We start from the raw sequence: 26,462 nt of genomic DNA on the forward strand, positions 1-26,462 counted from the left end.
CAAGACTATTTAACAAATTTCTTTACACAGGTTGAAAACCTCTGTATCTGCATTGACATTAAAGGGTTGTTCCCAGCTTTAGGTTGTAAGCATGACCCACAGGAGCGGATTCATCAGTGTTTATCCTCAATGCTGTTTTGTTACACAATGGCAAAGTCTATCCATCAATAGCTATTGGCTATGCTGCACACATGAAAGATATAATCTTGTTAAAATGTTTATTTTATTTTTATTTTTCCTCTAACTCTACTTTTCACTTCTCTATTACCCTCCAGGTACTTTAGTTAGATTGTGAGCCTTCGGGACAGTAAGGGAATTTTCCAAGTACCTTTCTTATTTCTAATCTTAATGTATATTTTCTGTAAACCGCTTAGAACCTAACGGATGTAGCGGTATATAAGAAATAAATTACATTACATTACATTACATTACAGTACTTAGGGGAAAAAACTATCTAAATATTCACATGGAGCGTCTAAATATCTAAATATTCACATGGATAAACTATCTAAATATTCACATGGATCCTCACAAAAGGAACAGTTCAGTGTTAACAGTACCACGAGAAATCAGGTTAGATTCAACCAGGAATAGAGCTTTCTCTTATGCAGAACCACCCTCTTGAATTCTGTTCTGTCTGAGTTCCATGAAGGACTATCATATTACGCCTTTTGAAAACAACTGAAGACTATTTCACCAATATTAAAGACCTTAACTAATCACGCTCATAGGTCTCTTAGTATATTTTATCAGGACAGTAGATCCAATCAAAATTTCAAATATGTGTAACTGTACTGCTGATTTTAGATTATTATTTTGACAAACTTAGAATTTATAAACCACTTAATACACTGAGGGGCTCATAATCGAAAGAGAAAAATGTCCAAAAACCGGCCTAAGTCAGCACTTGCACTTATTTTGACAATGTTCATCCAAGTGCCGATAATAAAAACGGGTTTTGGATGTATTTCTAAACGACCTAGGCCTTCATAGTGCCGCTGAACAACCATCGCTAAACGGGGCGTTTCAGGAGGAGTGTCGAGGGCGGGAGTTGAGGGGACCTAGGCCGACTTAGATTTAGTCGTACTGCATGAATAACCGAAAGTTATACAGCACAGGATCGACGGAACTTGGACGTTGTGACTTAGACCATTTAAAACATGGTCTAAGTCACAAAAACCCACCTAAAGTGACCAAATAAGCACTGCAGAACAAACAAACCAAAAACTGCAGATTTTGTACACGATGCAGGCAGTCTTTATTGAGACAAGTTAATCTTTTGATTAAAAACCTTTAACCAGGTAAGGGACCCAACACGGTCCGTGTTTCGGACTAACCTTCGTCAGGGGTCCACTTTTGATAAAAGGGGAAAATTATCAAAAGAGAAAAGAGCCTTGGACAAGTAGCAATAGTTGACACGCTAGGAGGACCGTCAGAGTGGCATTTGAGAAAGTCATGAAAGACTTCTGAGGAAAACAGAAAGTCATGGGATAGGAGGATATTTATCAATGCTAGAGATAAGAATAACTAGTGAGATAATCAAACTTGCTGATGATACAAACCAAAAGAGGATTGTGAAAAATTGCAAGAGGACCTTGTAAGGTTGGGCATCAAAATGAAATATGACGTTTAATATGAGCAAGTGCAAAGTGATGCATGTGGGAAAGATGAACTCAAACTATAGCTACGTTCCACGTTAGGAGTCACTGCCAAGGAAAAGGATCTAGGTATCATCATACGTTGAAACTCTCAGCTCAATGTGCTGAAGCGGCTAAGAAAGCAAATAGAATGTTAGGAATTATCAGGAAAAGAATGGAAAACAAAGATGAAAATGTTATAATGTCCTTATATCTCTCTATGGCACAGCTGTACCTTCAATACTGTGTGCAGTTCTGGTCACCGTATCTCAAAAAAGATGTAGCTGAATTAGAACAGGTACAGAGAAGAGCAACGAAAATGATAAAAGGAATGGGATGACTTCCATATGAGGAAAGGCTAAAGCAGCTAGGGCTCTTCAGCTTGTAGAAGAGATGGCTCAGAGGTAATATGATAGAGGTCAATAAAATACTGAGTGGAGTGGAAAGGATAGATGTGAATTGCTTGTTTACTCTTTCTAAAAATCAGATAAAGCTACTAAGTAGTAGATTTAAAACAAACCAGAGAAAATATTTCTTCACACAACCTATAATTGAACTCTAGAATTTGTTGCTGGAGAATATGGTGAAATCAGTTAGCTTAGCAAGATTTAAGAAAGGTTTGGATTAATTCCTAAAAGGGAAGTCCAAAGGCCATTATTGAGATGGCTTGGAGAAATCCACTATATTCTTAGGATAAGAAGCATAAAATCTGTTTTATTACTTGGGATCTATTTAGGTACTTGGGACCAGGGTGGGCCACAGTTTGAAACAGGATACGGGGCTTGATGGACCTTTGGTCTGTCCCAGTATGGCAATTCTTATGTTCTTAGGTTAGGGTTAAATGGTCGGTTATTCCCCAGGGGTCTGTGCTGGAACCACTGCTTTTTAACATGATTATATATGTTCAAAAGATGGGAATAACTAGTGAGGTAATTAAATATGATGATGACTCACAGTTGTTCAACATTAAGAGAACCTTGTGAGACTGAGTATCAAAATGGCAGATGATGTTTATATGAACAAGTGCAAAATGATGCACGTGGGAAAGAGGAATTGAACTATAGCTAGATGATGCAAAGTTCCACATTAGGTATCACCACCCAGAAAAATGGTCTAAGTGTCATTGTTGATGATACAATGAAACTCTCTGCCCAGTATGCAGCTGCAGCTATGAAATAAGTAGAATGTTAGGAATTATCAAGAAATGAATGGAAAACAAAAATGAGAATGTTATGATGCCTTTGTAACGTTCCATGGTGGAACCATGCCTCGAATACTGTGTGCAATCTCAAAAAAGATGTAGCAGAATTAGAAAAGGCACAGAGAAGCGTGACAAAAATTATAAAAGGGAAGAAACAACTAGGGCTCTTCAGCTTGGAGAAGAGATGGCTCAGGAAAGGTACAATGGATGTTTATAAAATATTGAGTGGATTGGAATGGGTAGACATGAATCGTTTGTTTATCCTTTCCAAAACCACTAGGACTTGGGGTAATGCAATGAAGCTACTTAGTTGATTTTAAAACAAACCAAAGAAAATATTTCTTCACTCAATGTATACTCATAATTAAACTCTGGAATTTGTTTGCAGAAAGTATGGTAAAAACAGTTAGTAGGATTTTTAAAAAAGTTTGTTCATTTCCTAAAAGAAAAGTCCATAAGCCATTATTAAGATGGACTTGAGAAAATCCACTGCTTTTTTCTAGGATAAGCAGCATAAAATCTGTTTTAGTCTGTTCGGATTTGGCAAGGTACTTGTGACCTGGATTGCCTACTGCTAAAAGCAGGATATTTGGGTTTGACTGGCCTTCAGTCTTTCTCAGTATGACAACTCTTATGTTCTAACAGTCTGAAAATCATTCAAGTATACCCACTTCTATGCCTAAATTTTTCTTCTTCTGTGGTCCTACTCCCAGCCCTTCACCTGAAAAGAAATATCTGTTAAAGAGTTCAGCTTTATTTTCATTTGCTTTTACATATTTCTTCTCTAAATCCTAACTGTTCCAAATGAAGGTGTCATATACAGTAGAATCTGTTAACCAGTACTTGGTTAACCAGCACTCAGCACTCTCATTCAACTGGCAAAAAAAAAAGTCACTGGGGAGAGGGGGAAGCATCCCCCGAAGCACCAGCCAACACCAACAGCAGTCCTGAGCCGCAAACCCACCTCCCTCCCTCAAGCCCCGAAGCAGTAGAAGCAGCAGCAGTCCTGAGCCGCGAACCCCTGAAGCACCAGCACAGCAACACTCCTGAGCTGCAAAGCACCCCTCCCTCCCTCAAGTCCAAAAGCAACATAAGCAGGCAGTGGTCCTAAGCCACGAACCCCCTTGCTCCCTCCCTTCTCTTCCTTATCCGAAGGGGCAGTCAGTCAGCAGGAGGCAGCACTCAAAACAGGCTGCTCGTGGCCAGCCCTGACAGGGCCTTTCCTCTGACGCATCCAACAAGGAGAGAGATTGCAAATGATCATATTATTCCTAGAACATTTCAAACAGCAAATTAAATACAAACCGCTATATTTACAGTGCTAGAGGGTTTGTGATCTCTGCTATGTGCGTGATGTTGTGTCGGAGGAGGGAGTGCCTCGTTCTTTCCAGGATCTACAGGCGGAGGGTCTCTTGGAGGCTCAGGATTGGCTTTTCTATCGCCAGGTGTCTCATTATCTCCACTCAGTGGATGCTGCTACCTTGAACAAAGACTGGGCGTACGTAGTGTGTGAGACTTTGACTTTGTCCTGTCGGACTCGGATTAGTTTATCCTTCCATCAGGTCAGTTTGGGCTGCTTCGCGGCCCCTTGGGACCCTGAGGTGGTGGTGGCTGTGTGGAACCAGGATCTCTCCCCATCTGAACATATCACAGGCCAAGGGATTTGTCTTCTGATAAAACACCTTCCTCGACTGACTCATTCTGTGGTCCTGCAGGAGCAACACTTCAAGTTTCTTCTGCGACTGCACGTCTCCCCATTCCGGGCTTATGTTTCTGGATATGCCTCACATGCTCGGTGTCCTCGGTGCCAGTCCACTCCTGCAGGCTTGCTTCATATGTTCTGGTCGTGTGACCGTATTCAAACCTTCTGGTCTTTTGTAGCACTGTACCTGCAGTCTGCTCTGCGCAAACAGATTCCCTTGAGGGAAGACGTTGTGCTTTTTTTCTCAGGGGGCTCATTTAGGATTGTCTAGAGCAGTGTTTTTCAACCTTTTTTGGGCAAAGGCACACTTGTTTCATGAAAAAAATCACGAGGCACACCACCATTAGAAAATGTTAAAAAATTTAACTCTGTGCCTATATTGACTATATATAAAGTAATTCTCTTGAATAGGAATCAAATAAACACAGAGAAAGTATTTTATAATGCTGCCACCGCCAACAACACCATTGGCGGCGGTGGCACTCAAGTGGCTAAAGAGCCGCAGTTTGCCGGCCTAGGGACAACACTGGAGGGTGGCCAGCTGTGCACCCCCTTGGGACGTAAACCCGGGGTGGGGCAGACCGCACCCCCCCCCCACCCTGGTATGCCACTATCTGTACCTCACTCCCTCCCTATGACCAAAAATTCTCCTTTCTTCTATTCCCCGTGTACACAACCATCTCTTTCCCTCCCTTCCTCTCTCCAAAGTCCATGCCTTCTGTGTCCAAACACTCATTCCCTCCCCCACCTCAGCATCTCTTTCCCTCCCTTCCTCTCTCCCAAGTCCATTTCTTCTGTGTCCAAAAACGCATTCCCTCCCCCACCTCAGCATCTCTTTCCCTCCCTTCCTCTCTCCCAAGTCCATTTCTTCTGTGTCCAAAAACGCATTCCCTCCCCCACCTCAGCATCTCTTTCCCTCCCTTCCTCTCTCCCAAGTCCATTTCTTCTGTGTCCAAAAACGCATTTCCTCCCCCACCTTAGCATCTCTTTCCCTTCCTTCCTCTCTCCCAGGTTCATGCCTTGTGTCCAAAACGCACACCCTCCCCCCTTTTGTGTTCCGTGTTTGCCTCCCAGACCATCTTTGCAACTTTCTCAGCAAAACGAAGCTCAAGCCGCGAGGCTTGTCTTCTGCTTCCTGCCTGCACTGCCGCGCACAAATAGCCGAACGGAAGTATTCTCCGACGTCAGCGCTGACGTCGGAGGGTAGGCTTTGCTTAAGCCCTCCCTCCGACGTCAGCGCTGACATCGGGGAACGCTTGCGATCGGCTATATGTTAGCTGCAGGGCAGGCAGGAACAGAAGACGAGCCTCGCGGCTCGAGATGTATTGAACTCCGCGGGTTCCCCGTCCAGCTCTCTCCTGTCCACGTGGAGCGGACCGCCCCTCTCCCTAGACTGGTGGTACTGGCCTGATGGCGGCACACCAGGCAACATCTCGCGGCACACTAGTGTGCCGCGGAACAGCGGTTGAAAAACACTGGTCTAGAGGGGGCAACATGTTATTGCAAAAGGTTTCTTTGTTAGCCCGGAAGTGTATCCTTTTGTTGTGGTGCCAAGCAGATGTGCCTACCTTAACTATGTGGAGAAATGAATTGTTTACTCTGTTAAAATTTGAATACCTGAATGTTCGGAGGGGAGGTACTGGGCCCTGGAGGAAATTTAGGAGAATATGGGCTCCCGTTTGGGAGGGATTGTCCCCAAGAGCTCATAATTCTTTATTGAACTTTTGACACTGGAGTGTGTGAGGTGGGGGTGGGGATTCTGGTGGTATGGGGGGTTGGTTTTTGTGGGTCTTGCGTGAAGGACGACGTGAAGGACCTGACTGTTTCTGCTTTTTGTCTTATTCATTATGGTTGGTATGTTGTACTGCTTGATTTTGTATACTTGAAATAAAAAAACTTAATAAAAAATGATTGAAAAAAAATAAATAAATACTAACCGCTTTTAAGAAGCGATCCCCTCCCCTGATGTTATACCCTTCCCCCATCTTCCCTCCCTTTAAAATTGTTTTCTTTTTACAGATGTATTTATCAACTTTCCTTTTCCCCTTCATTCTCAAGCTCACGTTTGTACTTGTAATTTGTCCAATTAATGTTTACACTTCTCCCCCCCCTTTTTTTTTTTATAATAATTTACTTTTAACCTTTCATTGTAAACCTTTCATTGTAAACCGGCCAGATGTCTGTCGATGGTCGGTATATTAAAACTTAATAAACTTGAAACTTGAAAACAAAGCACGAGGGGAGATCTTTTTCAGCAGCCCATTGGTTAATACATTATAGTACTTGTAACCTGCCACATGCTTCAAAGATGTTCAAGTGCAGCTAACAAAAGAGAAAACTAGGAATTCATAGGAATAAACAAAAGACCAAATCAAAAAGTATTAGTCAATTCTTTTACAACAGAAATATATGAAATACAATTTTTATTTGTTTTAACCACTGCGCCACATTCTCCTCAGTAAAGGTGCTGGGAGAGGACTTCCAGAGAGGGAGAGAACTTCACTGGTGTTTGTTGGGAATTTGCTTTATATTTGGGGAAATAAAGAACTGGGTTTTTTAAGTTACTTTGCTTATTTAGCAAAGCCAATTCAGGGAATAGTTATTCTGCATTTAAAGTCTCTGTTACAATTCCACAGACTAGCATTTAAAGGTATCATTTTATAGTTTACCACAATATCAATTACAGAACACAGCTAATAGTCACAGAAACCTTCAGTTTAGAGATTAATTCCTTCCCATCCATCCCAAGTCTCATCTCTGATTTATAGGCTCTTGAACCAATTAGGAGGCTAGAAAGATAATTACAGCATCTCTGCCAGCCAGTAATTAGCTCTTAGAAATTGAGTCTACTTAGGTCCACAGAGGTAAACCTACAGCTACTAATAAATACTAAGTACTATATATGCTCCACTATATTGAGAAATTTAGTCCAAAAAATCCATTCAAAAACCCAGTCGGCTAATCTATAGGAAACATCTGTAAAAGCTTAAAAAAGTAAAACAAAAAAAAAACACAACCCCCCCCCAGTAATTCCGTCCCCACCCCCTGTCAGCAGCATTGCAATTCCCGCCCACTGGCCTTGTACCTTTAATTCTCAAATGCTTCCCATACAGCACAGCGCTACAGCAGTACACCATATTTTCCTTTATGCTGGGAAAAAAGCTCCTTTCCTCACCCCAGGAAGATTGTGACCAATGAGTTCCAAAAGGAACTGCAATTTCTCCTTCTCTCCTCTCTCTCAGCAGTGCTAGAGGGCAGATCCTTCTACTCTTCTTCCTGACCAGGGAACAATCTGACCAATCAGCACTAAAAGGGGTAGAGAACCAAGAAGAGACTGTACATCTTTCAAAAGGCTTAGCTCCCACTCAGCCTAAAATTCTACTCTTTCCTTTGTGATGTCATCAGTCTGTGCGGGGCAGGATGTATGGCGACTTGGAGCCAGTCCAGCAAAGACCGAGGCAAGCCAATGAAAGGAGTAATCTCGCTGAGCCACCAAATAACATTGAGCGATGCTTGAGGAGCCCACTAGAAACTACAAGCGCAGCCTTGAGACACAGGGAACCCCTGGAACAAAAGTGACTACAGCGTCCCCATGTGACAGCGAGCCGAAGTTCCCAGTGGAGTCACCCCCAAAGGTCCTAGAACCTGTACAGAATCCCATATTCTTTTTCTTGGTGACTGAAGAAGGCAAACCCGAGACTGTAATCTGGTGCTCCAGACTCTGGGAAGAAACACATTCCTACGGGAACAATATCCCTAGATAGTCCAATTAGTACAGGAGAAAAGAGCTCTTTGGAAACTTAAAGATACACACCCAAAGAATCAAAGAAAAGAAATCACCCAGGTGTGCCTGACAAATCTACCTTGCCGTAAGACAACCGAATCAAGAAGTCGTCTAAGAAAGAAAGAACCTGAAATACCTGGATGCGCCAAAACGCCACGACTGCCTACATTGTCTAAAATGTGCATGGAGCCGGGGCTAGTTCAAATGGCATCTGCCGAACTGATAGTGCTGTCAATGATGGCACAGCGAATACACCAGTGATATGACGGTCATATGGGGATATGGAAGTAGACCTCTGTGAGATCTGTAAAACACTCCCACTGTTGCCCCACTGCAATAATCGATCTTACAATTTACTTCCAGAAACATCTAACCTTGAAAAACTAATCAACTCAAATGAGATACAGCCCCTGACCGACCGATCCCCCCCTTTATGGACACTACGAAGAAAACTGAATAAATTCACTTGCCCCTTTGTTCTAGGGGAACAGGAACTACCGCCCCATGTTCCTCGAAGCCTTGAAGGGCACCTTGCACCCATATCACCTTAGGCTGCTCAATATACATTGAGCCCAATACACAGCAAGTCTCAGAAAGAATCAGGAAAGGGAGAAGAGTATTCAAAGTTGATCAGACATTCTCTCGTCTCCCCCTCTCCCCTCCCATAAGAAACCTAAAGTGTTGACAGACCCCACGCAAATGACGCACGGGAGGTCAGGGAACGGGCTGGACAAGAGATGCAAGTTCTGTATGAAAGAAAAGAACCGTCCTGAGCAAACTCCAGGTTTGCGGTGCAATAAAGAAGAGAAGGATAAGATAATGGCTAACCTGGACCGTACAGAATGAAATTCCAAAAAACAGGGTCGGGAGGGCTAGGAGGAAAAACAACTCCACAAAAGCCTCTCCCCGTTACTAACGGCTCTTAAAGTAAAGACACCTTAAGGGAAAAGTAGAAACAATACAGTGCCCCTAGGAAAAGTATACGTACCCGGATGTCTGAAAGATAAGACACCCATTCCAAAAGAGAAACTTCATGGAAGATTCAAACTGACATATAGCCCTGGTTCCCCCTTCTGAGAGTCGCCCGGTGCATCGCTGCAAGTTTAAATGAACCCTCGAACAACAGAGAAAAATAGGGGGGCTGAGCACCATACGTCAGGAGAAGATGGTAGCCTCATAAGTCTGATTAGTATCCTGTAAAACACAGGACCTTGCATCACTCCTGAAAACAATAAAACCTCGTCCTGCCTGTAGGAAAAGGCAATGCGCCACCCGGCTACCCCACTCCATCCTTAGAGTGCAGCCCACCAGGAAACCTAGCACTCAAGGCAAAAAATTATTTCTATAGCACTAGCAGACACCCGCAGCGCGGCCCTAAGGCGCAAAGAAGAGGAAAACAGACAAACTGCAGAAGCACCATACAGGGACCCCGGGAGAGAGGAGGATAGATCCGAACCAAGACCCGGATAACCCCCTGTTGCTGACCTCAGTCAGTGACAATTTGACTGCTGCCACCCCAGTGCAGGAACAAGCTGCAACCCAGGAGCCAAGCACACAATGTCACTCCCTCTCCAGCGCCCTCAGACCATTCAGGATGGCTCCCATGCCAGAAAAAGCAGATAGGCCCAAACAACAGCCTCGGGAGAGAGTCCAACTACCGCATTATCAGCAACTGCAACCCGCAGACGTGGCTATGTCCAGAAACCGGGAGATCACGGAATGCGCAGCGAGAGGTTAGATGCTGAAACAGACACCAAAGACACCGCGACGCTCCCGCCAGTGTCGGAACACAAACGCGAGCCTCCGGCCCACCAAAAGGCACTGGATCCACAAACAGTGACCAACTGTGCAAAGGAAACACAGCCGCAGGATACGCTGTGCAAATAGCAGCCTCAGCGACCAGGCCGTAACTGCCAGGATTCTCCCGCCCACGCATGAGGACAAGCTCGCACTCCCCGCGCGCGGGAAGGCACCGGCTCGTTCAACTGAGCCCAAAATACATATCTGGAGCCCTCCATCGAACATTTCCACACATTCCAAAATTTAACAAAGCTTAGCATTTGAGAAATAAATCATCTAATTGTTGAACCACACGACCACACAGCTGCAGTTTCCCAGAATTACAAAACATAACATCAACAACAAAACCCGCAGCTCTAAGACAACGTCAAAAACTAAACTCACAGCTCCAACACCACCAGAAAATATAACCCGCAGTTGTAACAGAAAAAAAAAATACTCACAACCTGGTTGACAGGGCTGGTAGAACCGATAGACACCGGTTGAGCCCACAGACAGGGCACAATCATATATAGCAAATGCGGTCTGTCTCTCTCTTTTTTTTTTTTTGTTGTTGTTGTTGTTGTAAGGGAAAGAAGAAAAAAACAGAGACCCAGTTAGACCCTCTATCACTGGAGGGAGGGTGAGGCAGGGACCTGGGTGGGCCCAGGTGTAACCCCTAAAGCCGGCACCATTCAGTCGGACACCCCTATCTCACTGAAGAGAAAAACACTCAACAGGAGAAATATAATGGTTGTCTCACTGAAGAGAAAACCTCCACAGGAGAAAAGCATGTCACAGCCACAGCCAGAATCCAGGAGCTGGTTGAATAGCGATCATCACCTACTGGGAGATAGAGCATACTGGAGAGGCAGGAGGAGTGCCAGCCAATAGGACCACCTGTTAATCAGTTTCTCTATATCCACCTGCTGGTAGTTGTGGGCTATCCCATTGGTCTCTGGATTCATCTGCTGCTGTTGCTAAGGAAAAAGGGGATATGAGGAAAAGTCAGAGACTAGCGGCTGCGCTGCGCTAACGGCCCCGAAGCCTATAGAGATTTCAAGGCTTTGGGGCTGTTGCCGCTAGCAAGGCTTTATAAAAGAGGCCGTAGGTCTCTGTAACTTGAAAAAGAAATGGCCGAGGGGAGATATGATAGAAGTCTATAAAATACTAAATGGAGAGAAAATGGTAGACGTGAACCACTTGTTTATTCTTTCCAAAAATACAAGAACTAGAGGGCACACAATGAAGCTACCAAGTAATAAATTTAGAACAAATCAGAGAAAATATTTCTTCACCAATGACATGGGGACAGAATCTGGCCCTGTGGTTAACCACGGGAAACCATCCCCGTGTTATTCTTTAAAGAGAGTGGGAAGAATCAGAGTATGAATGGGCACAGCCACTGACCTCAAGCCTTGCTGGTATAGAAGGACTGAGGTTGAGATAGACACTAAAGAATGACCATATGATTTTCCATGTTTATCCGAGGGGACAGGGAGAAATTCTGTCCCTGTGTCATCCTCAGACTCCATAAGCCATTACTGAGATGGACTTGGAAAAATGCACAACTGTTTTTCTTAGGATAATTTTATTTATTTAATTTTTTAGCCCGTCCTCTCCAAAGGAGCTCAGAACGAGATATAAAATCAGGTACTCAAGCATTTTTCTCTATCTGTCCCGGTGGGCTCACAGTCTATCTAATGTACCTGGGGCAGTAGAGAATTAAGGGATTAAGTGACTTGCCCAGGGTCACAAGGAGCAGTGCGGAGTTTGAACCCACAACCTCAGGGTGCTGAGGCTGAAGCTCTAACCACTACACTTTTGGTATATTGTCAAGTACTTGTGACCTGGATTGGCCAACTCTGGAGACAAGATTCCGAGCTTGATGGACCTTTGGTCTGTCCTAGTATAGGCAAGACTTATGTTCTCAATATGAAAAGTGTTTCACCATTATGCTGCCTGATACATTAATGTAAGCAAAATAGATCACCTTATTTTTACATCACTTCATCTCTTTTTTCACTTATCACATCACCAATGATTTGACCAATGACAAAATCACCGAAGCTAAAGCATTTGCCAAATAAGGAACTGGTCTGATGAAGCAGAAATAAATATTACCAAGCTAAGACAACAGTGCCAATTTATACGTAATATACAAGAACCAGCCCAATTGATTTAGGTCTTAAACAGTTGTCCTCGTCTTTGAAAATTCAGAAATACAGAATCTATCAATGTGCAATGTTTCTCAGGGTCCAAGTCCTTATTCTCCTTGAAGTTTTCAAGTCAACCTTAGCTCACCCATATCTGGTTAAGCCGCCACATTTTGGCATACAAAATCTCTGTGCAATAAACAGACTGTTAACCTGATTTGTTAATCTGAAGTATGTTTTTAATCCTAATAAAATACAGGTTTGTTTCTTTAGAAACCAATTTGAATTAACTAGCACTAACTTTGCTCTCATCTGGAAGTTATATACTTCCTAAATGCTAGCTACAATTTGAAAACCAGATTCAGATGTTTGGATACAATTCAAAACAGTTGTAAGAAATTTTATGTAACTAATAGCAAAATTGGCTTTCAATTTATTACCACCATCCCCCTATCTGTGCTTTAGTTTGAGCATTTATACACAATATATTTACAGGTCTGTTAGCTTCAGAGTTTCCAAATTTGCATTTATGAAAGGAGGGGAGTATAGAAAGGACACAGATAAGCACATAGTTGCAATCTGTATTGCTACCCTTTAACTGCCAGCCTGCAATTGAACTTTACAAAGCCTGTGAGAGCTCTTCAACCTCACTGCTACCGTGTTTCCCTGAAAATAGGCCCTATCCCAAAAATAAACCCTAGCATGATCTTCAGGGTGGGTCTTAATATAAGCCCAACCCCCAAAATAAGCCCTAGTCCCTGGATTTGCCGGCAGCAGTGCTTCCCCCCATGCAGCCGAACCCCCACTGACCCTCCCATCTTTCCATTTCTTCCTCCCGTCTGAACCCTGCCAACTGCGAAACCTACATACCTCCCTCCACAGAGCAGCATTGGCAGCACTCTACACAGGCTGCTTCATGGCCTTCCACCACTGGGGCATTCCTTCTGCCACATCACTGATGATGTCATCAGCAATGCGGCGTATGGAAGGCCACGAAGCAGCCTGTTTAGAGTGCTACCAATGCTGCTCTGTGGAGGGAGGTATGTAGGTTCGGATTGGAGGGAGAGAGGGAAAGGTCAGCGGGGGTTCAGCTGTGTAGTGGGGGGGGGGGGGAAGTAGGCTGTCCAAGGGTTCTGCTGCAGCTACACGAAAGGGAAGGATAGAAGCTAGGCAAGTGTTCTGCTGCACGAGGGATGGGAGGGAGGAATAGAAAGATGCTGTGCAGTGCACAGTGAAAGGGTTCTGCTGCACAGGGGGATGGGAGGGGAGGAAAGATGCTGCACATGGGGGGGGGGAGAGAAAGGAAAGATGAAAATTTGGGGTAGAAGAGAGGAAGGGAGAGATGATCATTGTACATGAAAAAATAAGACCTGGTGCTTTTTTTTGGCCCATGGGGAAACACGATAGCAAGTGACAGACTGTAAAATGTCATTGTTCTCTCTATGACTACATTCTTACATTAGTTCAATTAAGGCAGGAAGAACATGCAACAGTCCAAAATATAGTAGCCTTGATGGCTACAAGTAGTGCTACGAATGAGTAACTCCTGGGTGTAAAGTCCCAATGGTATAGCCTTTTGCTGAAGGATGTAGGACACCTTGATGGCTGTCTTAATCCACTGCACTATAAAGGACTTTAAAATCATGTCTCCTCTGCATGGACATTGAAACAAGATGAAAAGCCGATCCAGATTGTTACCCAGTATGGCAAGAGTTTTCTGCAAATTTTGAATTTATAATAATACTTCCAGGAAGATTCATAAGATCCCCCAACTATAAAGGTCAGGGAAAATATAATCCAACTCACATGAATCTGGATGTAGGATAAGGATGTTCTGCCACCACAGGTAGCCCTTACTCTAAATATCCTCCTTTTAGGATCAAGCTATAAGACAAAAGGAATCTGGGTTCTACATGACACTTGAGCCCTGCCTCAGCTGGTCCAATCCACCTGGAAGAAGGAAACCTGCAAGGCGGCAAACCAAGATCATGTACCAAGGTAAAGGCTGTCAAGGCCAGTTCAGGGCTACTAGGATAACAACAAACAGCTATTGGGCCACTCTCCAGAGAAATCTGATGAGGGGCCAGGATGTAAACATGTTATTGAGGCTCCAATTATGGATACAGCTGCACAAGGATATTGCTGCTGGTTAAGCTGATCTCCTTTTGCGACCAAAGAATAGTAGACATTTTATATTCAGCCATGACACCAGCAAATTTAGCATGGAGAACCCCAATGATCCACCTGATTCTCAAAGGCCACAGGACTCAGTTTCTACTCCCTCAGAGCGCTACAAGGTGCCACACAGCCCATCAACAAAGCTGGCCAGCTTTCAACACCACTCCAGGTTCTCATCTGTTATGTACTCTACCATAGTAGCACTGTCAAACATAGTGGCTTAGCAAATTCCCTTCACACTGACTCAGACTGTGACCAGAGGCCCTGAGTAAGCCAGCTGAGGCAATGAGCCCCCATTTCAAGAGGCTTACATCTGTGAGGCGAATCTCTTTCAATTGAGAGGAGGCTCTGGAATGAGGAGACAAAGTATGAAGGTGAAATAGCTTCAGAAAATACTGTCTCATGGAAACAGCGGTGAATGCTTGGAACGGCCTCCCATTAGAGGTGGTGGAAATGAAGAGTTTCTGAATTCAAGACAGCTTGGGACAAGTATGTTGAAACTGTAAGAGAGATGGGGGATAGTGGATAGCATGACTGGGTAGACTAGATAGGCCATATGGTATTCATCTACCTTAATTTATCCCTGTTTCTATGTGAACATTACTACCCAATTGGGAGGGTATAGAATAATCCCCTTGAAATATTGGGCTGGCTTGACCACCACACCAAGCTCTTCCAAAAACAGCCACGTAAAAGAAGCAGCACATTAAAATCCTGAGAATGACGAGTCCAACAAGGCAGCAGTGCCTTATGCAGATGGCATGTGGGCACTCACCCTAGATACCACCTCTAACATTGCCACAATGGACCCAAGTAACTGGAGGTGGACCCAAGTCAAAGGGGCTTACTGTACAAGAGATTCCCTGCTTGTGGTGGTGTGCTGCTACCACCATGATCCTAGAGAAGGTGTGGGATGCTGTGGCTAGAATGAAGAACACTGCCCTAAACTGAAAATGCCTGCTGAGAATACATCAATAATAATAATACTCTTAGCGCACATGCGCACTTCAATGTTTGTGGCTCCATGCGTCCGTCGCTCCGTGGCCGGCAGAGAAATTATACAGGGTAGCAGAAAGTTAGTAAAGTGTGCGTGAGCGTGCACGGCGCTTATGACGCGTGAGGTGCGCACGTTCCATTTTCTATGAGTGGCGGTTTACTTTACATCTGAAAACACACCTGTTCCTAAAGTATCTAGACAACTGATCTCTCTCCCCTCTATAGCGATTAACTTGTTCTATTGATCACTCTCTCCTCAAAAATGGATTTCCTGTCCTATTAACCCTCTTTCTTCCTCCCCTCTTAAAGTCAATCAATTTGTACCTTTGCTTAATCTTTGTAAACTGCATAGAACTTCACGGTATTGCGGTATATAAGCTGTTATTATTATTATTATTTACTTCTTCCAGCAGCGGTTATTTTGTGCCGGTGGCCGTTTGCTGCTTGATTTAAAAAAAAAAAAAAAAAAAGGTAGGTGGGAGAAGGCGCGCAATAATTTACATCCTTAATATTCCCCCGACATCACAGACCTCCATCGACATCCCCCTGACATCTCCATACACACGGAGAGGGGCCAAACAGACGGGACTGACAGAAAAAGTGGCAGTGAAAGACACAGAAGGACAGAGAGCCAAACAGACGGGACATTGACAGACTGACAGAAAAGGTGGCAGTGGAAGACACAGAAGGACAGGGAGCCAAACAGACGGAACATTGACAGACTGACAGAAAAGGTGGCAGTGAAAGACACACAGAAGGACAGGGAGCCAGGGAGAGAGATTGAAAGAAAAAAAAAAAAACAGACAGCTGACAAGGAGAGAGAAACACACAGAAAAAAAGACAGACATACAACGGCCAAGGAGACAGTCAGCAAAAAAAGACATACAGTGGCCAAGGAGACAGCAAAAAAAGACAGACAGCGGCCAAGGAGACAGTCAGCAAAAAAAGACAGACAGCGGCCAAGGAGACAGCAATAAAAGACAGACAGACATACAGTGGCCAAGGAAACAGACAGCAAAAAAAGTCAGACAGACAGCAGCCAAGGAGACAGTCAGCAAAAAAAGATATACTGTGGCCAAAAAAAACAGACAGCAGACAAGGAGAGAGACACAGAAAAAAAGACAGACATACAGTGGCCAAGGAGACAGACAGCAAAAAAAGACAGACAGACATACAGTGGCCAAGGGGAGAGACAGCAAAAAAAGACAGACAGACATACAGTGGCCAAGGAGAGAGACAGCAAAAAAAGACAGCTAAAATAATACATACAGTGGCCAAGGAGACAGACAGTAAAAAAAGACAGACATACAGCGGCCAAGGAGACACACAGAAAAAAAGACAGACAGACAGCAGCCAAGGAGACAGACCGAAATAAAGACAGACAGACAGCAGCCAAGGAGACAGACCGAAATAAAGACAGACAGACAGCAGCCAAGGAGACAGACCGAAATAAAGAAAGACAGACAGCAGCCAAGGAGACAGACCAAAATAAAGAAAGACAGACAGACAGCGGCCAAGCAGACACACAACACGGTAAGTTTTCAGTAAATATGTTTAACTGTTAAGTCTGCACATCTATTCTAGCACCCGTTAATCTAACGGGCTTAAACACTAGTAGCTATATAAAAGGGTTTTTGTGCCTTCCTGCTCACAATCTGCAGATAAGATTTTATAAGGTCCAGACAACTTAAAAACCTGATCAAAGCCATGACAGATCATGACGTCTCTGAGCAAAAGTGAAATTCTGATTCGTTTTAAATCTAAAACAGAATAGAATAATTTACCATTTTGAGGGATAAAGTGAATTGAACACTGGCTTAGAAACGTGGAGGGGCATAATTTTAAAAAAACGCCTATGTTCCTTTTTGGCCTAAGGCCCTAAACGCTGAAAGTAGCAGCAGGGAAAATGTCCATTCTCAAAAAAAATGTCCAAAATGAGGTGGGCTTTTTTTGAGAATAGCCTACCTCTACGTTCAGCTGTTTATATGCCCAGACTACCACTACATCTAAACTTACAACACATTATCAACCCAAATACAGTCTAAGCCCCAAATGCCCAAAACAAGACTTTTTAGGTGAAGGAGGGGCCAATCCTTCACCTAAAAGCTGGATTCTGTAACCGGCGTCTATCAAAAACAACACCGGTTACAGAATCCGCGAGCCCCCCCAACCCCCTTAAAATACAGGCAGGATGGATCGCAGGCCCTCCTGCCCACAACACACCCCCCATGAACGCCCCCGATCGTCTCCTCTGAACCCCGTGACCCTCACCCCCACCCCCTCCTTGACTTAAGAGAAGTTGGACGGACGGGTCCCAAGACCGTCCAACCAGCAGGCCCGCCATCCTCCGAATGGCAGGCCTTAGGGCGAACGGGCTTGGGACCCGTCCATCCAGCCAACTTCTCTTAAGTCAAGGGGGGCGTCAGGGGTGGTCGAAGGGTCGCGGGGTTTGGGGGGGGCGGTCGGGGAGGGGTTGTGGGCAGGAGGGCATGGGATCCCTCCTGCCCGTATTTTAGGGGAGGATGGGGGGTTGCCATGGGCAGGAAGGTTTGGGCTCCCTCCTGCCTGTATTTTAAGGGGGGCTCGCTGCAGCACACTAAACCTGGTGACCATGGCTCAGGGCATCTGGAAGTGCACAGATGTTGACACGATGATGTCATTCACTTGTGTGATGTCATCACGTCAATGACCACACATGTGCGAAGGCACTCCAGATCGGGCCCTGAGCCACCAGTGGGGGGTGCTGGAAGGGTAGAGGCATGGAAAGAATGAGAGGCACTGGCGCCAGCTGACTGCCTATAGGATGTTGCTCTCTTCCTCCCCATCTTACAGCACACCTGGAATCTCAAGTGGCACACAGTTTGTGATACACTGGTCTAGAGGGACACTATGGAAACTACGATTCAAACAGCAAGAACCCTACACATTACTAGTGGGGAAATTTGGCGTAAAATGAAAAATTTTGCACAAAAATTTGGAAATTCTATGCACAAGTAACACTGATCTCCAGGTTCCACCTTGCCCAGTTCTCTCACGCTCCAATTTAACTTCAGGTTCCATCTTCCCCACACATTCATTTCGTTCGAACCCTCTTCCTCCCAGCTTTCTCTGCCCCCTAGCTCTTTCTCTCCCTTTTTAGCCCCTAATCTTTATCTCTCTAAAATTATTTTTCTCTCTACCTCCGCATTACAGTGTTTTCCTCCCAGATAATATGACATAAACAAGCAGCTGTGCGTCAGACCACTTCTTCCTGTGCTGGCCTGGGCCCACTGCTTAGCTGAATCACGAGGAACTCTGTGCAACAGATAAGCCCAGGCCAGTAGAAGAGGAGGAAATGGTCTGATGCGCAGTCGCTTGTTTCTTCCTTATATCACGTGATTCAAGAAGACAGGGTAAATCATGGTGGGACAGGGGGATTTGTATGAGCAGTCTATGGATGTGTACTGCAAGGGGAAGGAGATCAGATACAAGATATTTTTTTGTTCTTTTCCCTTCCCTGTGCAGAATTCTGCATGGCAATTACAGGATTCTGCACAAATCTGCATTGTGCAGTGGTGCAGAATTACCCCAGGAGTAACCCATGAATAGGCAGCACTATAATTACTATACTGGACCCTAAAACCCAAAACATTTTTACAAGTAAAACAGAACAAGTGGAACTTCTACAGATCTCAACACAAACTATATGCAAACAAATATCACCCCTCAGTCATCTGACAACACAGATAGACCCTCAAATACAGAACAAGGGATCCCAAATTAGAGACAGAAATATGAAGACAAAAATTGAACTGGGACCCCAAGAAATTAAGATCTGCATATACTGCCACACTAGGAAACCAAAAATAAATGCAATTCCTTTTTGTACTTCTCCACGAAAGCTCTTTTCAATATTTCTCAGGGAAACTATTCACATTAACACTTTCATATACCCTGAGTTTCACACATTAATTGAAACCGCACAGACTTTAGAACCACAGAGACACAACTCCAGGCTCAATATACTCATTGCCCTAAGCTTTTAATGTGTCATCTTCTCATCGGTTCTATATAACATTTATATAAAGTGTTTTCAAACTTAATTTGGTACATAAGAAACACAGCTTTGTGGTCTTGAAAGCCAGGGTTAGAGCTAACATGTTTCGCTTCTCGCTTTTTCAAGGCTATTACCTTTTACACCATCAACATCTTTCTCAACCATCTCTTCCTTTTGTACTTAACATAATACAAATGGCTCCTTTTACAAAGCCGCGCTAATCCGGTGCGTGCGATAAAACCGCTAGCGCGGCTTTATAAAAGGACCCTATAAACATCTGCGATACAAAATTTTTAAGGCTAACATATTCTAGTTAATTCAAAATAAAGCACTTTTTTTCTACCTTTCTGTGTCTGGGCATTTTATTTATCCATCACATTGGTTCCAGTCTATCTTTTCCGCTTTCCTGTCTTCTGCTAATTCTGTTTTCAGCAGCTGCTGTACATTTATTTTTTCTCCTCTTGCCTCTTGTTTTGTTACATTCCTTCACTACACCTGTCTGACATATCGATCTTTCTTTTAAAGCTCTATCCTTCAGTTTTCTCTTTTCTGCCTCTATCTGCTCAAATTTCATCCTCTTGTTACATTTATTAATTTATATAAATTTAGATCCCATCCTCCCCAAAGAGCTCAGAACAGGTTAAAGTTTACATTCACAGTGGTACAATATAGGGTTTACTTACATACAGTGTGTTGTAATATATCTTCACCTAGGATTACTTTACTGATGCTGGTGAAGGGTTGAGGGAATGACTATGCAGAAAGGTAGGTTTTTATACCTTTTCTAAAGTTAAGAAATCCTCTCTGATATGAGGCGGTAGGCTGTTCCAGAGGTTTGGTAAGAAATGGGAATAGGATCATTTCCATGCTATCTGGATTTGGAGGAAGTGTCCTGATGGTGTATGTAGGTGTATTTCATCTTGGCAATGTATCGCTCTCTTTGGGGTGTAGAGAGGAAGTTTGTCTGAGAAGTATTTGGGTATAAGGTTGTAGAGGGATATATATACCAACACTAGGCCTTTGAAAATGCAGCGTTTGGTTATGGGCAGCCGATAACAGTGCTGTAGAGCAGTGTTTTTCAACCTTTTTTGGGCAAAGGCAGACTTGTTTCATGAAAAAAATCACGAGGCACACCACCATTAGAAAATGTTAAAAAATTTAACTCTGTGCCTATATTGACTATATATAAAGTAATTCTCTTGAATAGGAATCAAATAAACACAAAGAAAGTATTTTATAATTACTTTATTATGAAATATTAAATAAACAGAATAGTGAAAAATTATAAAATACTTTATTCAGTGCGAAACCTGGGCCTGTTTGGCTGAACACAAAGCTGATATTCTGGCTGGAATCGAAGAAAGACACACACGTAGCTCTTCGTCAACAGCTCTCAGTCTCTCTCTGTATTTGGTTTTTATAGCATACAAAAATAGACAAATATACCCTCCATCCTTTTTATTAAACCACAATAGCAGTTTTTAGCGCAGGGAGCTGCGCTGAATGCCCAGCGCTGCTCTTGACGCTCATAGGCTCCCTGCGCTAAAAACCACTATTGTGGTTTAGTAAAAGGTGACCATATTGTAAAATATAGACAGCAGATATAAATTCAGAACTGTGCATAGTAAGTGAAGGGAAGTTTTCATCTCTGGGAATTTACCCAGTTATTTGGGCAAATTCCTTTGAAAACTGTGGTAATACTGCCTCCACTTTGCTAAATTTAAAATAAAATCATTTTTCCTACCTTGTCTGGTGATTTCTGGTTGCACTTTCTTCTTCTGACTGTGCATCCAATCTTTCTTCCCTTCTATCAGCCTGTATGCTTTCTCTCCTCCACACCTCATTCCCTCCCCCAACTTTTTCTTCCTCTCTCCCTGACCTTTCTTTCTTTTTTTCTGTTTCTCTTCTTTCCTTCTGTTTCCCTGCCTGCCCCCTTTCTTTCTTTCTCCCTGCCGTTCCCCAAGCCACTGCCATCGGGGAACAGGACCCACCAATGGATAACAGGCCCCAAAGCCGACACCGACGCATGCTCTCCCTGACGTCAATTCTGCAATCGGAGAGGAAGTTCCGCCCAGCCAGGCAGCAATTGGCTGGCCCGAACTTCCTCTCCGACTGCAGAATTGACGTCGGGGAGAAGAAGACTTATCGGCTCGATAGATTAAATCGCCAAGACAAAGTGAGTCCTGGGTGATCGACTCACTTTGCCTTGGTGAGCTATTGGCGCCCCTGACTCGGGCCCCCTGTCAGCTCCGGTCCCCTGAATGCAGGACTGGTAGCACTGCCCTGATGGCGGCCCTGCGGCACACCAGGCAACATCTCGCGGCACACTAGTGTGCCGCGGAACAGCGGTTGAAAAACACTGCTGTAGAGACTTGTAGGTTTTTCAGTAGGGCTTGTAGATTTTTCAGTAGTTTTATTGCTACATTTTTAACTCGCTCAAGTCATTTGGTGTTTTTTGCTGTAAGAACGTTCAATTCCTTTTTACTTTTTATCTACTTATCAACTTTCTATCTCTTTCTCTCATTCCCTAGCTCTCACATTTCCCATTCCCATTCCCATTTATCTGCTGCCCATTACATTTCTACCATATTCACTGTTCTCCTCTCACTCATCTCCTTACCATCCCTCCTATAGACTCCTCCAATAGATCCGCCATTCCTAGTATATAGTATACCCTCCTGGTCCCTTGCTCCACCTTTGTAACCCAGCATTTACTCCCTCCCTCTCTCATATCCAACATATCTTTCTCTTCCCCTTCTATCCCTCAGTCCATCTCTCCTTCATCCTATCTTGCCCCCTCCCCTCCCCAGAGTTCATGTCACTATCCCGCTCCCTCAGCCCTCTCCCATCCAACTTTCCCTCTCCCTCCCCCAAGTCCATCTCTCCCTTCTTCCCTCCCTCAAGTCAACATCTTTACCTCTCTCCCTATCCTGACATATCATTCCCTTCTTTCTAGGGGTACTTGAACCCAATATCTATCCTTTCTGCCTCCTGTTTTCCACAGTCCAGCATTACAAACTTTCTCTCCCCACCCATGAGACTGTGATCTGGCACATACACCCCCCCCCTTCCATCCTCAAACCCTTAGCCACAGGTCTACCTTTAATTTGTTTCCAATGTTGCTAGGTGGTAGCATTAATTCACACATGCTGCCCTGCCCTTTCTGTTTCCGCTGGGCAGGCCACAGTAGAAAGTAATGTCAGAAACGGTAGGTCGCAGGGCAATGTAAGTGAATCACTGCCACCACCAGGCAACTTTTATGACACATTAAAGGTAAACACGGGGGGACGGGGTAGAATGGAAGAAGAGTTGTTGGGGAAGGAGTACGGTGAAGATAGTTGATATGCAATAAGACTGGCTGACAGCAAGATGCCACTCCCAGAAAAATGCCGCCTCTGTTGGCCTCATTATACGGCTGCTTCTTGGCAGGGTCCCCTTGAGGACTGCCACTAGATCACCATACATTGCACAAGCTCATTTCCGTCTTAGAGTAATGAGCACGAAACATGCTACATCAGCCCAATCTACACCATCTGCTGGAAGTAGAGAAACTGCTCAATTCCTGACATTAACAGTGATATCACTGAACGAGTTCAGTTTCTTTACCTCTGTCTGTTGGTAGGGGAACACAACCCATTTGCCTAAACTGATTTTGCAGGATACATTAAAACAAACAACAACAAAAAAAAGGATGTGTACTGTTTTGGGCATAATTCTCACATCATGGAGCCTGACCTCTCTTAAGTTTGAAATCCCTCCTCTCTCCCTCCCCTCCACCAACTCCCAAGTTTCTATCCTCCTCAGGCATGCCCTTTCTAGCAATATCCACATCCAATCATGTCCAGCTCTGTCTCGTCCCAACTTAGCTTAAACTCTGCTTTACTTTCCCCTAATAGGTTTAGCCCCTGGCCCTCTCTACCCCTTCTCCAGGGTGGACACCTTCCAGTTTTCTCTATGCCCTTACTCTTCTCCTCTTTCCATACTTTCCAGTACACTTTCTCCTCTGCATTTTTCCCTTCCCCCTCAAAAAACCCTATTTCTTTCTGTAGCTAAAGGTCTCCAACCCCCCACCCCAATCAGACATACCACCATCTCTCCATCTCCCCCCCACCCTCTCCCAAATTAACCCTTGGGCCTTTTTTAAAACTGGCAATAGCCTGACCACTCTCGAATTCTTGAGCTCATGGTCATTCCAAATAGGTCACAATTTACTAGTAATAGGTTAGCAATTTTTATGTTACAAGTTTTTCAGGATTCTTGGGCAAATACCATCTGGTCCTGGTGATTTGCAGCTCTTCTGTCACTTTTGTCTAAGTATACCCCCACCCCAACATCCTCTCTAGTAAAGCCCAAGGCAAAAAAATTATTTACCCTTCCCCCCCTTTTTACTAAGCTGTGTTAGAGGTATCTACAGGCCGAAGTGCTAAATGCTCTGACACTCATAGAATTCCTATGAACGTCGGAGCAGCATCAGAGCATTTAGCAGTCCGGGTCACAGTAGAAACCTCTACTGTGGATTAGTAAAAAAAAAAAAAAAAGGGAGGGGTAAATTTAGCTGCTATTACCTTTTCCCTCCTCAACACTCCATTCTCCTTTTACCCCACGGTTGTCTAGTGCTTCATCCTATTTAGGGTTACTGTATGGCTCCAGAAAAAGGAGGATGGATTAAGACATCCATGTTTTACTTCCATTGAAAACAATGGAAGTAAAACCCAAATGTCTCAATTGATCTTCCATCCTCCATCTATATATGGTAATCCTAAATCAATTCCCTCCTGGGCAGATTGTTTCAGAAGTACTTAATGTTTTCATTTCAATTTTTGCCTCTGTAGCAAGCCTTACTACTTTTCTACATTTAACTTGCCAGAACTTGTATTCATTTTTTTTTCTTAATTTGCTTTCCATTTTCTGAAGGAATCCTATTTGGTTTTCACTTCCTCTTCCATCTTACCAACAAAATGCTGACCTTTGACTCTTTTTTTTTTTTTTTTTTTTTTATACATGAATATATTTTATCTGGACTTCAAAAATGGTCTTTTTAATAACACAAGCAAAATAATCCAATGGGACTGCAGTAGTATATCAAACAACAAACAAAAAAGAAAACTGCAAAAATGATATACAAAGATGCCAAGTCTTTAATCAAAAAGCAAAACTTTACTTTAAACACAATACTTGGAACAATGAACAGTTTGCATTCAGAATATGGTCCAATTGTGTGGAAAACCAGGACCCGACACGGGGTCCTAAAAGGTATCAAACCCACTTTCAAGGGAAACATACGGATTACAACTGGATAACGAAACAATTTAGTGGACTGAAAAACGAGTCGGGTAAGCTCCTTCGAAATGCAATGTAGAAAGCCTCATGCAAACTTTTGTTCCTGGCAACTCCTTTTAGTTTGGGGGTTTTTTTTAAAACAATTTCTTTATTTTATCAGTCTACCTTTCAAAATTAAGCACTACTGCAATAGACTTTTCGATTCTAACCTCTAGCAATGACAAATTTGATTATTATTTCAATCAGTACTACTTAGCAGTACTTCTTTTTAACTAATAAATACCTTCCACCTGTCAGTCAAGACCAAATCTAGGGGAAACAAAGTTCATGCTCAATCTCTAAAGCAAGCTTTTTTTCATTGAAGGTTACAAATGGATTCCCTTTTTAGGATGACCATGCTAATTATTCAGATGTCTGAATGCGTATTGTCTAAGTGTGCATATTTTGTTTGGTTTTATGTAACCAACCTTGTAATCCAAGAATCCCCACTAAATTATTAAAAAAAAATAACCACTTCAAGCTTGAAACTCTTATAACACATTTTTAAGCTATACTTTAGGTATACTCCAACAAGACAACACAGTTACACTTAACACACTTACCCAATCTTTTTGCTGCTCTTGGATTTTGGTGTTGTGAGTTTTGCTTTCTTTTCCTTCGGCTCTTTGGGGACCTTAGGGGCTCTAGGAGCCTTTGGCTCCTTCTCCTTGGGTTCTTTTGACTCCCTGGGCTCTTTTGTCTTTGCTTTCTTTTTCTTCTTTTTCCCTTCCAAGGAACAATCCAATAAACTGCCAGAAAACTCTTGTTTGTCTGGAACACTAGGAAAACCCTCCTGACCAAACCCTTTGCTGCTACCCTCTACAGCAATATGATTGTTTTTCTTCTTCTTTTTTTTCTGAGGTGGCTGTTTCTCCGTTGAAAGCAGAAAATCTTCACTTTTCAATAGTGGGGCATTTGGACCACTAACTCTGGTCAGATCCGGCACTGGTTTGTCTAGAAAAGTTTCTGACGGAGAATGCTGAAATACACAAAGAGACAAAAACAACTAAGTCATAATATAAAAATAAAAAAATGCAATGGTCCAATTTTCAGCTATGCTGAGCCTAGAGAAAAAGGCATATAGGGAAGTTTATCTTTCACAGTCTACTTAGAACACTAAAGCAAAGACCCTACAACCACTGGTGGATTCTAGAATACTAAGCAGACTAACTGTAAATGTAATATAACTGGATAACTGCCAGCAAAAGAAGCAGATAAAACACAAATCACACTAAATATTTATGTTAGGTCGACTCCAATGCTATGTGCTGTCCTAGACTGTGGGCTCACATTTTGCTTTCACTCAATATATCCATTTTTTAGAATCAATGAGCAGAATGGAAATAGTGGAAAATAAAAGAAGGAAAAACAATGGCAAAAAAGCCTATACACAGACTGCACAGCTCTAGTCCCTTTAACTCAAAAGATCCTCTGTGTGTTTTAAAAAAAAAAAAATTTAGATATTACTACTATTACTACTTATTTCTATAGCACTATCAGACGTAAAATACCAACATTGTCTCAACTACATCCACTCAAAAGTTGGTCAATGTACCCACTACTCCCCCCCCTTTCTGTGTATTTAAAACACATTTAACTTCAACTTAGATTTTTGGTAGGGGAAGAATAGAAATTCTAATATAGTGGGTCGCATTAGATTGCTATAAAGGCCAT

At 43.3% G+C, this 26,462-nt stretch overlaps 1 protein-coding gene across 8 annotated transcripts in view; it reads right to left on the reverse strand.

The window, feature by feature from the left end:
- The window catches only part of CHD7 (chromodomain helicase DNA binding protein 7), a 616,542-nt gene that overhangs the window by 415,834 nt on the left and 174,246 nt on the right, over nucleotides 1-26,462 (reverse strand). For 7 of the 8 annotated variants that reach the window (XM_033933452.1, XM_033933447.1, XM_033933448.1 and 4 more), the window contains exon 4: nucleotides 25,352-25,767. In XM_033933452.1, the coding sequence (XP_033789343.1) occupies nucleotides 25,352-25,767 (416 nt within the window). Of the gene's footprint in view, nucleotides 1-25,351; nucleotides 25,768-26,462 lie in introns of those variants that run through there. The other variant, XM_033933456.1, reaches the window with a different exon arrangement.

Source organism: Geotrypetes seraphini, chromosome 2 (genome assembly GCF_902459505.1).
Source record: "Geotrypetes seraphini chromosome 2, aGeoSer1.1, whole genome shotgun sequence".
Lineage (NCBI taxonomy): Eukaryota > Metazoa > Chordata > Amphibia > Gymnophiona > Dermophiidae > Geotrypetes > Geotrypetes seraphini.